The 16,753-nt window shown below is 39.6% G+C and overlaps 1 protein-coding gene across 2 annotated transcripts in view; it reads left to right on the top strand.

The window, feature by feature from the left end:
• Nucleotides 1–16,753, top strand: part of rbms3 (RNA binding motif, single stranded interacting protein) — a 150,307-nt gene that overhangs the window by 122,808 nt on the left and 10,746 nt on the right. For both annotated transcript variants that reach the window (XM_039650815.2, XM_089117891.1), the window contains exons 7-10: nucleotides 5,326–5,432; nucleotides 7,318–7,361; nucleotides 9,897–9,993; nucleotides 12,907–12,957. In XM_039650815.2, the coding sequence (XP_039506749.1) occupies nucleotides 5,326–5,432; nucleotides 7,318–7,361; nucleotides 9,897–9,993; nucleotides 12,907–12,957 (299 nt within the window). The remainder of the gene's footprint in view (nucleotides 1–5,325; nucleotides 5,433–7,317; nucleotides 7,362–9,896; nucleotides 9,994–12,906; nucleotides 12,958–16,753) is intronic.

Here is a 16,753-nt window from a genome sequence, read left to right as displayed (position 1 = left end):
TGAGAAACAGCATCATGTTTTGGCACATTAAGTGTGATATATTGTCAGATTGAGATACCTTAACAGCTAGTGTGTGTGTGTGTGTGTGTACTTGTACATGTTTTTGTTTGCCTTGATAGATACTTTGAAGCTGTCTAGCATGGCCTGCTAGCCTCCCTTGTCAAAATGTATCACGGTAACCATAGTTTCCACAAAAATATCACAGCTCTTCCTACAATAATAAAAAAATGTATAATTAGAAATCACAGTCATCAAAATTAAATTAAGCAAAAGTTTGCCAAGGGTGTTCTGGTTGGTTGATAGGGTCTTGCAGGAATGTTGCTAGAGTGCAGTCTGGGTGCTTGCTAGGGTGTTGCTAGGATGTTCTGGGTGGTTGCTAAAATGTTGCTAGAAGATTATCAATTGTACTCTCTGTGGTTGATAGTGCATTGACTTGCATTTATAAGGTATGGGTAGTTGCTAAAATGTAGCAAGAATGATGCTGAGATGTTATAGGTGGTTGCTAGGGTGTTGCTAGGATGTTCTGGGTGGTTGCTAAAATGATGCTAGAAGATTGCCAAGGGTGTTCTGGGTGTTTGATAGTAGATTACTTTGCATTTTCACAGTATCGGTGATTGTTAAAATGTAGCAAGAAGTTTGCTGAGATGTTATAGGTGGTTGCTAGGGTGTTGCTATATGTTCTGGGTGGTTGCTAAAATGTTGCTAGAAGGTTGTCAATGGTACTCTCTGTGGTTGATAGTGCATTGACTTGCATTTATAAGGTATGGGTAGTTGCTCAAATGTAGCAAGAATGATGCTGAGATGTTATAGGTGGTTGCTAGGGTGTTGCTAGGATGTTCTGGGTGGTTGCTAAAATGATGCTAGAAGATTGCCAAGGGTGTTCTGGGTGTATGATAGTAGATTACTTTGCATTTTCACAGTATCGGTGATTGTTAAAATGTAGCAAGAAGTTTGCTGAGATGTTATAGGTGGTTGCTAGGGTGTTGCTAGGATGTTCTGGGTGATTGCTAAAATGATGCTATAGGATTTCCAAGGGTGTTCTTGTTGTTTGATAGTGGATTACTTTGCATTTGCAAGGTATAGCAAGAAGGTTGCTGATGTGTTAATGGAGGTTGCTAGGGTGTTGCTAGGATGTTCTGGGTGGTTGCTAGAATGCCGTTAGAAGGTTGATGGGATGGGGGTGCAGTTTCTAAGGCGTTCTGGGTGATTCCTAGGGTTTTGCTTTGCAGTTACTAATGTGTTCTGTGTGGTTGCTAGGGTGTTGCAATGCAGTTAGTGTGTTCTGGGTGGTTGGTTGCTTACTGTCTCAAGTCAAAACAGCAGTGTAAATACTTTTTTTGCTGTTTTAACTGATGAAAATTGTAAGTGTGGCTGCTTAGAAAAAAATGTATGACAATTTGATTTCAGGTATAATTTGTTTATTGGACAAATTATATGAATTACAGATTGAAGAGGTAAATGATTTAAGCAATAGTAATACTTAGGCCTGTCTGATTGAAGCCGCAGACACATGAAATAGAAAGGTTGTTAGTGAAGGGTGTTTGTTTTTGTGTGATTCCCCTGGATGAATTCTGGGTCCGAATCAGAAATCAGTCACTCTTAACAAAGACTCAAAACGTTCCCCGCACGAGTGAGATTCAGCACTTTAAGTTCAGGGCAACCTGGCTAGCAAAACAAACAAAGCGCATGCCAAGCAGAGTCTGCTCATAAAATCAGCACGGATATTCCACCACGCTCCAAAAGCAGCACAAAAACTCCCAAGATTATTTGGCTTCCCTGTTTTATGATGGCTCTGGTTATTATTTTAGAGTTCAACCTAAACTGCGAGGGGGTTTAATACAGGGCGTTTCCCACTGTCTCAGCTGAAACACACATACATAGACACACACACAAACAGACTCATTGTTTTTGAGATGGGAGGGGGGTGGGGGTGGGGGGGGGGGGGTTGCTTGCTCAAACATTTCGAGCCTGCCGCAGAAGCTGTGATCTTTTCTGCTGCCTCGTTTTCTGTCTGTCCTTCACAAAGGAGTCACTTGTGTTGTGGTGCTGTTATCAGCGCTGGCCAGCGTGTGCATGTGTGTATAATAGGAGGGTGATGACAAGGCTGCAGGTGTAAACCCTGACTCCTCTGCAGGTGGAGGAGAGAGACTTTTAACCCACCTTACTTCAGCTCAAAGCACACTGAGATCACAGGGGCCGAATACTCTCCTCTCTCCTCTCCTCTCTTATGAATAATTCATATAGTGAGATATTTTATATAATTTAGAGAAAATTGCTGTTGTTTTGAATGTAAACATTTTAATTTTGGAAAAATGCGTACATGGGCTATATGTCATCTTGCCACCGGGGGCCGAAACACTGTAAATTTTTCATTTTAAAAAATAAAATTTTAATTTCTCTGAATGACTAATTAGCCGTTAAAGCTCCTATGAATGTCTGTATGTATAATTCAGTTTAGACAGTTTGCTAGATTGTTTAACGTCCGTGATGTGAAAATGATGGACAGTGATTTATGTCGTTGTGAGACGATAGCGGATTGAATGGGGCTTGAGAGAGAGTTTTGAGTGAGGGAGCGGGGGCAGTCTCCGCCATGTTGCCAGATTCAGTTATTATAAATATCTTTAGACTTGGTTTTTTTCCGCTTAATGTGACACTTTAGGAAGTAAGAAGTTGCATTTTATCTTTACGATATGGTATCAATGTTATCAAAAAACTGTAGCATAATTGCATTAGTACACTGATCTGTAGAACAAGTAGGTTACAGAATTAAATATGCAAACACAAGTCATGAAAAAGGCTATATGCAATTTAATTCAGTCCGATACATAACCTTTCGCAAAGTCATGCTAAAATCATTCACACTGTAAGAGCGAAGTTCTCATACTTATCATTCATATCAATGCTTATTAATGAAAACTGCACTGATAAAAATGATTTTGTGGTGAAGTAAATACTACAGAAAAAACAATGTAGGCTAATTTACATGAAAAAAGTTAGTTCAGGCAAGAATTTAAAAAAAGTTAATTCTGTAATAGTACTCAGTTCAATCGTGTAGAAATGAAAGTGTAAATACCAACATTATAAAATTAAGTAAAATTACTCTTTTCTGATACTGGTGTTCCCATCATGCACTGTGCCATGAATAATTAATGAGGTTTATTTTTTACTGTTGTTTTTGTTGTTAGGATTAGTAACTTGCCATTTTGTTACATTTGGACATTTTCTATTTAAAATGACTCATTCAAACTCAAAAATGATCCATCAAATGTTACCGTCATTGTGTGTATATATATATATATATATATATATTACTTGATTACTTAAACATTTTGAGTAAATCCTATACTTAAAAAGATCAATTTAACAATATATTTAATAAAATAGATATTATTTAACCTATAATGAACTAAATAAAAATTACTTAATTTCTTATGTTATTTTCGCTTAACTTAGTAAAGTATAGTTTAATTAAATTCTATGTGTGAAATGTACTCAAAAAAATATCAGTGCAAAAACATGCCTTAAAAAATTAAGTAAATTTTACTCATTGTTTTTTACAGTGTATTACACTTATAAGTATTGTTTTGTTAATAAAAAAAATTATAACATGATCTGGTCAATAGTAAACTATTAACAAATTGTGATGCAATTAATAAGGTCTAATTTAAGAATGGCAATCCCCCCAAAATAGATGAATAAAGAGAGTGTACCCAAAGTGTAGAGTGCTAAAAGGGTTCTAAAGAAATACATTAATGCATTTTTATGTGTTATTATTGCACAATTCTTAACACTCCAACCCAGATCTCACTCATTTCCAAACCCTTATTACGGCCATGCTCGCTTTTCCTCTCGTTTTGTTTCTTCCATTCTGATCTGAATTCCTCTCATCTGTCTCATTCTTCTCTTCTCTTATCTATTCGTTTTATTGTTTCTACTGCCCTTTTCTCTCATCTCATTCTCTCTCTGGCATCATGTCCAATTAGTGTTTTTCTCATTCACGGAAAAACTATTTTATTGAGACACCTCCGTTTTGAAGACTTGATCCCTTGTTTGATGTTTCATTCTAAACAATAGACCAAAAAAAAAAAGAACAAACAGCACCCACTAAATATTCTATTCAGCTACAGAATACATAATGTTCTGTTGAGCTGTTTCAGCTGCTTGTTTTGTATTTGTTTATCTGGTTTTATGCAATATATGTGCTTATTTCCGCACAAAGCGTCCTCTGCAGCCTGTAATACAACAGCTCTCTATTGTTCCACAGAGCTGCTGGAATATCGCAGTGCAGGTGAGAGCGTGCAAAGAGAAAGTGTTCATTTTTCTCTGCCAAACTAACATACTTTCAGAGGTGACTGTAGAGTCATATTGCCAGAGGGCAGGATTACTCCGAATAGTTGTCTGGACTCCACAAAGCAGAAACTCCTCCTCCTGCATCTATCATCGCTCTCTGCCAGATCCCATCATCCAAGAAGTTTGTGCTTGCTTTAAATGAGTTTTTTTCTGGTTGCTGAGGAAACCAAATTAAGTTTAGCTTAGCTGTGGCGTACAGGAATTTGTTCAACTCAAGAGCGAGATTTCCTGCTCTTTAAGTGCGTTCCTAGACTTCAGAGAGGTGTTCCACACCCCACAATTCATATTGCCATCATGACGGAGCGAGAACATTAAAGTGTTTCGCCTCAGCGCCTCAGCGCTTTGCACTTTTGGAAGAGAACTCTTTTAAACTCTCTGCTCGCCTGTTGCATGAACCGGCCCCTCTGGGTCGTAGAGGCACTTTTTTTTCCGTGTATAAAAGAGATAATAAGCAAAATATACACTCCAGTGAGCACCAAAAACAAATATCAATCTTTCGAAACTTTTCGGTCGGCTCAGATCATTACGACGCCATTTAAGTTATTTACTGTATCGTTCAGGTCATTTATTATTTCGCAAATATTAAACAAAAAGCTTTGAAACTCTGCCAGGGAAGTTGTTTTGATGGTGGAGATTTGAGAGGACATCCGTGCCAAAAGCGAGTCGATGGTCTGAGTGTCAAAGACATAATGGAGGTTGGGGTGCAGGAAATAGAGGAGAGATAGTCAAGGGGTGTTGAACTTCAAAAGGTCATTGGATATTCCTCCGCTGCTCTGTGTGGGTGTGATACCTGCGGTGTAACATTTCCCTCTCTGTTCAATACACACTCCACTTTCTTTGCCAAGGTCGTGACCTTTCCATCAATCGTACTGCGGTTGACCTATGGAGGTATCCATCCACTCCTCCCTCTCACGCCTTGCTGACTGACTGACTGATCTTTGATATTTTTCTGTGTTTGTTCCTTCTTCTCAACAGCCCCGACGGAGCCACTGCTTTGCAAGTTTGCAGACGGGGGACAGAAGAAGAGGCAGAGTCAGAGCAAGTACCCTCAAAATGGCCGACCGTGGCCCCGGGAAGGAGAGGTCAGTGCTGTCTATCTATCTATCTATCTATCTATCTATCTATCTATCTATCTATCTATCTATCTATCTATCTATCTATCTATCTATCTATCTATCTATCTATCTATCCATCTATCCATCTATCCATCTATCCATCAATCTATCCATCCATCCATCCATCCATCCATCTATCCATCTATCCATCTATCTATCTATCCATCTATCCATCTATCCATCTATCCATCTATCTATCTATCTATCTATCTATCTATCTATCTATCCATCTATCCATCCATCCATCCATCTATCTATCTATCTATCTATCTATCCATCTATCCATCCATCTATCCATCCATCTATCTATCCATCTATCCATCTATCTATCTATCTATCTATCTATCTATCTATCTATCTATCTATCTATCTATCTATCTATCTATCTATCTATCTATCTATCCATCCATCCATCCATCCATCTATCTATCTATCTATCTATCTATCTATCTATCTATCCATCTATCCATCCATCTATCCATCCATCTATCTATCCATCTATCCATCTATCTATCTATCTATCTATCTATCTATCTATCTATCTATCTATCTATCTATCTATCTATCTATCCATCCATCCATCCATCCATCCATCCATCCATCCATCCATCCATCCATCCATCCATCCATCCATCCATCCATCCATCCATCCATCCATCCATCCATCCATCCATCCATCCATCCATCCATCCATCCATCCAAACAAGGCTCTGTCAAGCGAACTTTCAGTTTGCCTAGTAAAAATTTTATTAATAGCTTAATTCATTTCTTTGATTTTTAAACAGTTTTATTTCTGCTTTCTTACGTTTAAAATTCAAATCGTAATGATGTACCCTTTTTTTCTATGTCAATTCAAATGCAGCGATTGGAATTTAAAAGGCATTTTCAATTCAATTCTAAATGACAGACAACCCTGATCTGCTGTACTTACCGCTTTTCCCTACTATCCCTGCGCCTTCCTTTTCCCAGGATACCAACCCTGAAGAAGGGTATAAGTCGGGAACAAATCCTTTGTTTCAACCATTGGCTAGAAGAAAGGAGTGAAAGAAAGGGAAGGAGGAGAAAACATTTGATTGATGGAGTCATCTGGCCATGTTTAAGTTCCCAGTCTTTCGCACAAGTCCTTTAATCTCCCCTCTCCTGTTTTTATTCCCGCAAAGCAAGTCTCGCCGTCTGGGGTGGCTGATGGGAAAATGGCGGCAGGGCGAACAACTGGCATTTTCTGGGCAGCCCCAGCTGCTGGCATGACGCGGCAGTTCAGGGAAACATGCCCAGATACCAACCAGACCATGAGCGCCCATTATGAGGAGCTGGCAGACGCCATGACTTTGGCTGCACTCTCTCATGAAGGCGTATTTCAATATGCAACCCCCGGGGTCCACATTAACGAGATAGAGTGTCCAGTCACACATAGGTTGGGTCGATGGTTTTCCCACCAGTCTCCAGGTTTTCTCCCCCACGGAGGAAAACTTGGCGCCCGACAAGTTGCAGTATATGAGCATTGTTTATCTGCTCCAGTCCAATACATGTCTAAGCGGCCAGCTTTCCCCCCTTATTCACTTAGCTAGCACGGCTCTGTCAACATGAGCTATGCTTTCTGCAGTCTTGTAAATACCAAATAACTTTGTGCCGTATCGAACCCGAGCCTGTCTGGTATTACAGCCCAGCGCTCCGAGGTAATAGATCCACAGCTACAAGTCTCAGCCATGTGCTTTTAAAGATATAAAGAGCACTTGGCCGGCCCCTATTAGATGACCCTGTTCTATTGCCAGCATTACTCAATAGACTTTATAGGATACTTGCTTCACCGGAACAATCTTTCACTCTTTGTCCTGTCTGTCTTGTGTTTCAGAGTGGCATGGCGCTGACCTATGACCCCACTGCAATGCAGAACGGGTAAGAGTCATTTGTTTTTTGAGTTTTAACTGCTTTGCGGGTTGTCCGAGGATACAATGGTACGTCCATCACTTAAATAAGCTTCTTGCAGTGAATCCATCCTTATACCGGTGTTTTCTTGCTGAAAAGACCAGCAGTCACCAACATAAAGTACATAGTTTTGTTTTATATGCTAGTATGCTTGGTTTCCTAATCCAGTAAAGAAAGACATTTGAAATCACTTTTTAACAATCTTTAGAGAAGACTTTTTGGAATTAAAAAAAAAAAAAGAAGTTTCTTTTATGAAATATTATTACATTTTAAAATTGCTGTTTTCTATTTGAATGTATATCATAAAATGTATTCATGTGATCATGGATAAGCTGAATTTTTAACATCAATACTCATGTCTTCGTTGTCACATGATCCTTCAGAAATCATTCTAATATGTCGATTTGGTACTCAAGATTATTATTAATGTTGAAAACAGTTCTGCTAGTAATTAATATTTTTGTTATGCAGACTTATTTGATGGGTAGAAAGAACAGCATTTATTCAAAAAAAGTTCTTTATTCTGGTTTTTGATACTTACTGCTGAATAAAAGTATTAATTTATTTTTAAAAAAAAAACATCTTAATGGAAATAGTAATGGAGTGTGTATACTCATACTGTATCTGTGTATTCATAAGAAAACATAAGTTTGCAGTTTTCAATTAATTTAATTATTAAATTATTAAAATTATTTTCGTTTTATTTGGTGGGTATATTACATTAAGAAATGCATTATATTTGTAACGATACATTAAAATAATACATGGTAGTTGGTAGTTGTATCATTTTCAAAGCAAAATGTATTAAGTAAACAAGTTGCTTGTGCTATCAAAAAATAAGTTATTATTTTTGTTCATTTATCAAAATTATTCCAGCAAAAAAGGTGGACATTTGAAAATTATAACAAAAAAAATAATTCTACTTCCTGAGAAACATGAAAAATCCACCAGGGGGCTGAAGATATGTGGTACATCATATACTTTCAGGAAGGTATTGATCATATTAATGATACATATGGCTTAGGTTCAACTTAACCAGCAAGACTGTCTCGACGCAGATTTAATTGGGTCTTTTCAGCAGGGTTTACAACGTCTGAGCTGCAGTGAATAATGCCAAACTTTACAGAGTTGTCTTGTACACAGGCACACACATACATGTCATATGCAATCTGCATTTTGTGCCGTTGTTGCACCGAAAGGTGTAAGTGTTTCGTCAGGTGCTGGTTTCAGGGCATGGAGATGGGTGCCGGGCTTGGGTAAATAAGTCCCTTTCTGTCTGTCCGCTCCTGTGGACGAAGTGCCCAGGGCTCTGTCTCTTATCCGGCCCACTGGGGAAACAGTCATAGTCTCCCAAATGTACCTCAGCCACCAACTCCGGCTCCTTTTGCACCTCTGACTCAGCATTGCTGTCTGCGGTAAAGGGAACAAAATAAGGAATGACAAAAATATGCAATCGGGAAAAGAAGGCAGATTCTGATTCGTAAATAATAGAGCTGACTAGAAAGTGCAGAGGAAGAGAAAGCTTTATTTGTTTCCTTTCTCCTTTCCATCACTTCTACCACATTAGCATATATAGAGAGAGTTCATACAGCCTTCTTAATTGTTTAATAGCCCATGCCGTCTCAATGTCAACAGGCTGAAGATAATAGCTGGCATAAATAACTGGCTAAAAACAGGATTGCACAGGAACGTAAACGGGTGTGTAAAGCTTCGCATTTTAACCCTGCCTCGAAGATTGTGTTACTTTCTTCCTGGACATGCTCTCACTCAGGTCGTCTTATGTGACTGTGACATAAGGGAGCATGTGCTCTCTAGGGCAGACAGCGCTTCTCTCCCCACGCTCCATTTCTCAGCTGCCAGACAAGCCGATCAATAAAGCCTAGCAACGGAGCTTGCAGATGAAACATGTCCGCAGTAGGTACACAATGATAAATAAAGTCCTGCCTGAGAACTGTAGCTATTGGAAAATGCTGTTGCTCTGGTAACACCGAGGGCTCAACAAATTAACTGTTGTGAAAAGCCTATGCATAAACAAATGTACACAGACATGATCGTTTTATTAATGATAAACTTTGTTTAGTCAACAAGGATGCATATATAATGTTACAAAACATTTCTATTTCAAATAAATGTGGTTCTTTTGAAATTTCTATTCCTCAAAAACTAAATAACCAAACCCAAGTTTAAAAACCCTTGTCTTTACTCAAAATAAACTCCGGTGAGATTGCTCTGGTCATTTGAAAGTGTGAACGCAGCCATCCGAACCTTGGTGCGCCTCAGTGTTCGTAAGTTCTGTCACAAAATATACATCATGAAAGCTTCTTTTTTCTTTAGGTTTGGTTTTAAAAATGACAGTGTGAACTAAAGTGAAGCGAACGAAGGCTAAATGTTTCATTTTCTTGCTTGGTCCAGATCACGAGAACCAAACTACACACCTTTATATATATATATATATATATATATATATATATATATATATATACATATTTTATTTTCATCTTGCAGGTTCTACTCCTCACCATACAGTATCTCCACAAACCGCATGATCGCTCAAACGTCAATCACTCCATTCATCGCAGCCTCTCCTGTCTCCACATATCAGGTAAGATCACAGCATATACAAACACTTGCTGCGGGCAAACATACTCACACTTTCAGAGACATTTATAGCGTGAACCCTAAACATCTGGATGTTTAAAGGAGTTGTTCACTTTTAAAAACCATTTGCTGATAATTTACTCACCCCCATGTCATCCAAGATGTCCATGTCTTTCTTTCTTCAGTCGAAAAGAAATTAAGGTTTTTGATGAAAACATTCAGGATTTTCTCCATATAATGGACTTCAATGGGAACCAAACGGTTCAAGGTCCAAACGAGAGTTTCAGTGCTGCTTCAAAGGGCTTTAAATGACACCAGACGATGAATAAGGGTCTTGTCTAGCGAAACGATCGGCCATTTAAAAAATAAATTAAGAAGTTTAAGTTTTATAAGCACAAATGCTCACCTTGGTCTGTTCTGTGATGAGCGTTTGTGACTCTCCTGTTCAAACTCGTTCATCAAAATGAACAAATCTTTTTTCGAGTCATGACTCGAAGGGTCTTAGATAACCTAGGTGTTGTTTAAAGCCCTTTGCACATTTTGCACTGAAACTGTCTTTTGGACCTTGAACCGTTTGGTTCCCAATGAAGTCCATTATATTGAGAAAGTCCTGGAACATTTTCATCAAAAACCTTAATTTATTTTCGACTGAAGAAAGAAAGACATGGACATCTTGGACGACATGGAGGTGAGTAAATTATCAGCAAAAGTTTTTTTAAAGGTGAACTACTCCTTTATAAATGTATATAAATGTCTTATTTAATATGTAATTTAAAATATGCTTTTGTTTTTAAGAAAGATAGCAAAGAAAGTCTTTCAAGCCCAAAAAAATCAAAAAGTCATTAGTTAAATTAATTTAACACTTTATGGGAAAAGGTCTAGCCTCAATTGCTTGTGAATGCCACTTGGTTTGATATCTAATGCAATGACATTCAAAAGTTCCCAAATACTTTTAGAGGGCAACTGTATTACAAACACAATTACATCCAAACAGACAGTTTTTGTCACATACATATGAGGAGAGCGGTATAGCGTGTTTTTCCATCACTCTCCGTGTTTACTGTTTTGTTAGGAAAGCTTATTAACGCTGTTCTCCAGCCCTGCAGTGAGCAAACAGTGACTATGAGCATCCTTAATTGATTTGGCTTAAGCTAAACTAAACAAAACATTGCTGAGCGTAGAGAATAGCTAAGCCCTTTAGATCATGTACCTCCCGTCCTCAGAACCTCTTTCTCGTGCAAACACGCCGACACACACATACACGAGAACGAGCGCACATATACAAACCACCCACGCTGACCCTAGTCCTAGTTTAAACTCTCGGCCCGCACGTTTCGTATGATAAATTCTGCGTGCCAGGAAGATTATCTCTAAATCAAATTGCGTGATATTGTGCAAAAGTGCCCCGCTGGCCGGCGAATTCATTTTAAATTGCAAACTGCACTGAACCCGCCAATATGAGTTCAAAGCCAAGTTGACGGGAAATCAATGCGCTGCTACCTTTATTTCTCCCCTAGAACTTTGAGAATGGAACAAGAGACAACTGTTTCCCTCTCCAGCGAAAGGACAGAGAAGAGCAGAGAAGGAGGGAGAGCGAGAGCATGAATCTTTTAGCAGTCGGGGAGAGAGAGACAAGGTGTGCGCTTACACATCTTAGTGGACTTAGTGTGTTTAGAGAGAAAGCGAGAGAGAGAGAGAGAGAGACGCCTGAGGCAGATCACAGTGATGAACAAATCCCAACGGCTTTTCTTCCTAGAACAACATAAAAGGACACCGCATATAAATTTAGACACCTACAACTGTTCAAACGCACTTTCACGAATCTAAATGCATACATCCATCCTCTCAGACAGGAAGTGGACACTTATCCTCAGTCCGCTTGGTATAAAAAGAATACTCAAGTATACTGTGCCCTAAATCTGTGCTATTTTAGTATCGTTGTGATAATATTAGTTTTATTAATATTTTGCTTTTTTTTATTTAAATAGTTTTAGTCCATATGTAATATTTTGTCCATAGTTATTTGTTTAATACATTTTTATTTGTTTTATTTTTAGTTATTTTAGTACATCAAGTTAAACTATATGAAAATGACAAATGTCAGTAGTGGCCAAAAGTTATGTCCGGCCTATAAAACATTGACATCTTCAGCCTTTTTTCAAATAGTATTCAAGATTTGCTAAAGATTTTGTAAGCATTTTTCTTAGTTGGAGTCAGTTTTATTTGTAATAACACAATGTAGCATGCCTAATTGTGCTGACATAATTTTTGGCCAGTCTGTCAAAAAAAAAAAAAAAAAAAAAACAAGAGAGAATCAACGGAATAGTAATAACTTGTTTACACTTTGTCAGATAAATACCCAAGTTTAGTGTTTTATTCTTCACTCATATATTATTATTTTTTTTTTAAATGTATATTAAATATTAACTTGTAGTGTGATTAAAAACAAATATCCCTTCTGGACATCACTTTTCGCCGCTACTGTAGCTGAAATAAAATTTTTATTTACGTATATTTTTAATATAATGTTATTTTTATTTATAGCCTATTATTTTATTTTATTCCAGTAAAAGTTTTTTTTATTTGAAGTTACGAAAATGGTTTTAATAGTTTAGTTAATTATAGTAACCCTGTCCTAAATGAAGTAATTTTTGGAATTACTATGGTGGCGAGATGAAAGGAGATATTTTTTGGGGTCCAAGTCGGCCTCAGATGATGAAATTGCTGCCGCAGCGCTGTAATTAGGATGCAATATCGCTGTCTGTAGAATTCCGATCCCTGTGTAATTATCACACTTGTATTACTCGCTCCTGCCTCGGCTGCTCTGTGGGAATCGGGGCTTCGAGGCAGCGGGAAGAGGCGTTGGGAGGGGAGGGGGTGAGGAGTGAAATTAAGAAATGCTGGTTTCCGCCCACAGGTCCAGAGTACGTCGTGGATGCCTCACCAACAGTACGTTATGCAACCTACGGTAAGTGCCGCTGACGAGGTGTTCATTTATCTTGGTGTGTGTTGGGGACATGAGGAAACAGACTGATAGAGTGGATTGAGGAGAGGTGAGAGTGATTCTGTTTATCTCTGTGAAAGAGTGGATGTTCTGTGAGTTAAAAAAACAAAAATGTGGCTCTTTACCCCCCATCGCCCTCTTGTGGCCGAGCAAGTAAGTGTAGGAGCTGTGTATAGTCAGAGATGTATGTTTATATGGTTGCATGCCAAAACCTATAAATGCTGCATTGCAAGGTAGGAAGGCATCAAGGCATGTCCAAATTCAATGTTAGCATCACTTCCTGTCTTCTGAAATACCTTTATCTGATGGTTTTGAAAACATTTTTTGAAGGCAGCATAGATGTATCCTTCACTGCCTTTGATATCCCACAATCCTGTGCTTTCCATTCTGTGACAGTTGAGCTAGAAAAATAAAGATGCCATCTAAAAGTTGTGATTTGTGGTTAGTTTGTGTGTAAATGTACGTTTTTGACAAACGTTTTACATTTTTGATGTCATTATAGTGAGAAAATACTATTGTAGTTAATTAAATATTCGCTTAGTTTTCCACAAAGCTCTCTGTTTTGTTGTAGATACGAGGGGTAGTTTCGTGAGGTACCTTCATGTGCAAACGCTGCCTGCAGAGTCATTGCCTGATAGGGCAGCGAGGCATCAAGTGAGCAGCCTAAGTTTTCGGATGAACAATTAATACAATTTGTGATCTTTTACTTGCCTTCATTGGCCAGTTCTGTTCCTTCAGATTAATAGATGTTGTCTAAGCTCCATCGGCACATATTTGTCAACCTGGAGAGACTTTCTTTTCTCCTTCTCTGTCTCACTGCACAAATACACACATACAAACTACCTCTCTTGTGTTCTTTCACCTTAAGTCTTGTAGAAAAAGGCAATCCCGATGTCTGTAGGTCTGTCTGCCCGTCGTCTCTTTGGCTCTCACCTGATCTTGGATTTACTGTAAGCCAGGGGTCTGCATTCCACCTTGGAATTGGCCAAAGGTAGTCTGGGATCAGGGCTTTCTCATTGGCATGGCCTGAAAAAAGGCTTCAGTCAGCTGTTTCCAGATCCGCAGCAGGCAGACGCAGAGTTTCATATGATCCTGAGCAACACAAGAAGTGAAACAGGGTGATAGAAAAGGAGGCAGATGCCTGACTCGATAATGATATTCCAGACTTGTTGTGTGTGAGTGTGTGTGTGTGCGTGCATGTGCAGTCGAATTTGGAGGTTTGATGATCATGATTATGTTGTGTAAATGTGTTTGTAACCAAACCCTCATATCTAATGATCTGGCAACCCATCAAAAAAAGACCTCAGCTGCCTGGGAGAGAGAGAGGCAGTGGGAGTCTGTGAGCTGATCTCTGCCTAATTTGAAAATCCTGGAAAGAAAACAAAGGCGGAAGAAATCATGGGCTTTTTTTTTCTTCCTTTCTTTTTGTGGGTCCTGCAAAGAGAGAAGGCAAGCAATTAAAAGTGGCTGAGAAAGGGAAGCATTGTTATTGGAGAACGGCGCTGCATTTGGCACCTTGTTACCGTGGAGACACGTGACCATAGCGACCGGAGCCTGCGATGAGGGTTTAAGCAAATCAGCAGACAATGGAAGTGCTCTGAGCTCCCTCTCCGCAGTGCAGTGTGTGTGTGTGTGTGTGTGTGTGTGTGTGTGTGTGTTTAGTATACACCTTAAGTGCACCTGCTGTTGTGACCTGCTGATTATGTTGGCCATACAGCTGAGTTATGCATTACTCTCCCAACCAGATGACAGGTGTGTGTGTGTGTGTGTGTGTGTGTGTGTGTGTGTGTGTGTGTGGGTGGGCTCACTTGTGTCCTTATCAGGGCTGAGATAAGGACGCAGTGGAGAAATGTTGGCTGGTCCGATGAGTCCGTTTTCTTTTACATCACGCAGGCAGTACATATACGTGTGAGCCGTTTACCTAAGGAAGTGATGGCACCAGGATGCACTGTGGAATGACGGCAAGCCGGTGGAGGAAGTGTGATCATCCTGTGGGCAATGTTCTGCTGGGAAACCCTGGGTCTTGCAATTCCAACACATTCTCATCCCAAGACGTCATCCAACTGACGTTTTTGACCATACGTCAACATCCAACGTTTTAGGGTACCCTTTAACGTCAGTTAGATGACGATCTAACACAGTCTCATCCCAAGAAGTCATATAACTGACGTCTTGAGACGTCTTTTGACCGTACGTCAACATCCGCCTTTTTAGGGTACCCTTAAACGTCGGTTACATGACGATCCCGGGCCGTCATACAACTGACGCTTTACCTTTAACGTCGGTTAGGTGACGGGGTAGGTTTAGGTCTGGGGTAGGATTAAGATCTGATAACGTCATCTAACCGACGTTTAAGGGTACCCTAAAAAGGCGGATGTTGACGTATGGTCAAAAAACGTCCCAAGACGTCAGTTATATGACTTCTTGGGATGAGACTGCGCTGGACGTCAGTTAGATGACACGGTTAGGTTTAGGTCTGGGGTAGGGTTAGGAATAGATATCACCATCTAACTGACGTTAAAGGGTAGCCTTAAACGTCGGATGTTGACATATGGTCAGAAGCGTCAGTTATATGATGTCTTGGGATGAGAACACGCTGGCAATTCATGTAAAAAGATAACATAAAGATTGTTTCAGACCCAGGTACACCACTTTGTGATGATGGGTGTTGCCTGATGGCGGTGGACTCTTTTAGCAGGATAATTCTCCCAGCCACACTGCACACATTGTTCAGGAATGATTCGAGAAACAAACATGATGAAGAGTTCAAGGTGTTGCCCTGGCCTCCAAATTCCCCAGATCTCAATCCAATTGAGCATCTGTGGGATGTGCTGGACCAACAAGTTCGATCCACGGCGGACCAACCTGATTTGGAGGAACCGCTGTTAATGTATTTGGTGCCACTTTCAGGGGTCTTGTAGAGTCCATGCCTCAGCAGGTGGGCGCTGTTTTGGCAGCAGGCAGAGGACCAACAGCAGATTAGGCAGGTGGTCATAATCTTTTGGATCATCTGTGTGTATATACACACCATGCTGGGGTGCGTTTCCCGAAAGCATCGTTAGCCAACTATGGTCGCAATTTCAGTCGTCATCAGCATAGTTCAACGAGTCGGTGTTTCCCGAACAGCATCGTAAAGTTGTGTGGTTTGAACGACAGCTCTCGACCTATGGTTGGAGGCATCGTTTCTATATTGCATGACATTTGGAGGTAATAAATCCTTATCTTGAGCAAAATAAGCAAGCTGACATTCAGTACAACCGGTGCCTTTTATTTAGAATACATACAAATGTAATTTACGTCTTTTAGTTTGTCAAAACATTTAAAGTAACGTGTTTGAAGAGTGCGCATGTGCGAACGTGCTCTACTATGTAAGAACCAAATATTGAGTCTGGTAATAAAGCAGAACAACTGAGAACAATTAGAAATAGTCCTCAGATGACATGTCTGTAATTTATATAAAACGAATCTAGCGTTAATTGGATCTCAAACAGTTTCATTGAAAGTAGTTATTACTCCACCACGTGCGAAACCAACGTGGTTGAACGATACTTTGCGACTGGGTTTCGGGAAACAGTCGTGACTAGCTAGTTGATTTTTCCAACGATGCATCGTACTATGGTAGTGAAACAGTGAACTACGTCGTTGTACGGAAAACGCACCAGTACTAACCACAATTAACCAGCATGAAAATCCATGCTGGTGTAAGCAATTTCAGCAGGGTAGCTGCACAGATGTTGTCAGCAGGGCACACACACCAACC

Source organism: Pimephales promelas, chromosome 12 (assembly GCF_988280905.1).
Source record: "Pimephales promelas chromosome 12, fPimPro1.hap1.1, whole genome shotgun sequence".
In the NCBI taxonomy this organism is placed as follows: domain Eukaryota; kingdom Metazoa; phylum Chordata; class Actinopteri; order Cypriniformes; family Leuciscidae; genus Pimephales; species Pimephales promelas.
This window is presented reverse-complemented; position numbering and strand designations above follow the sequence as displayed.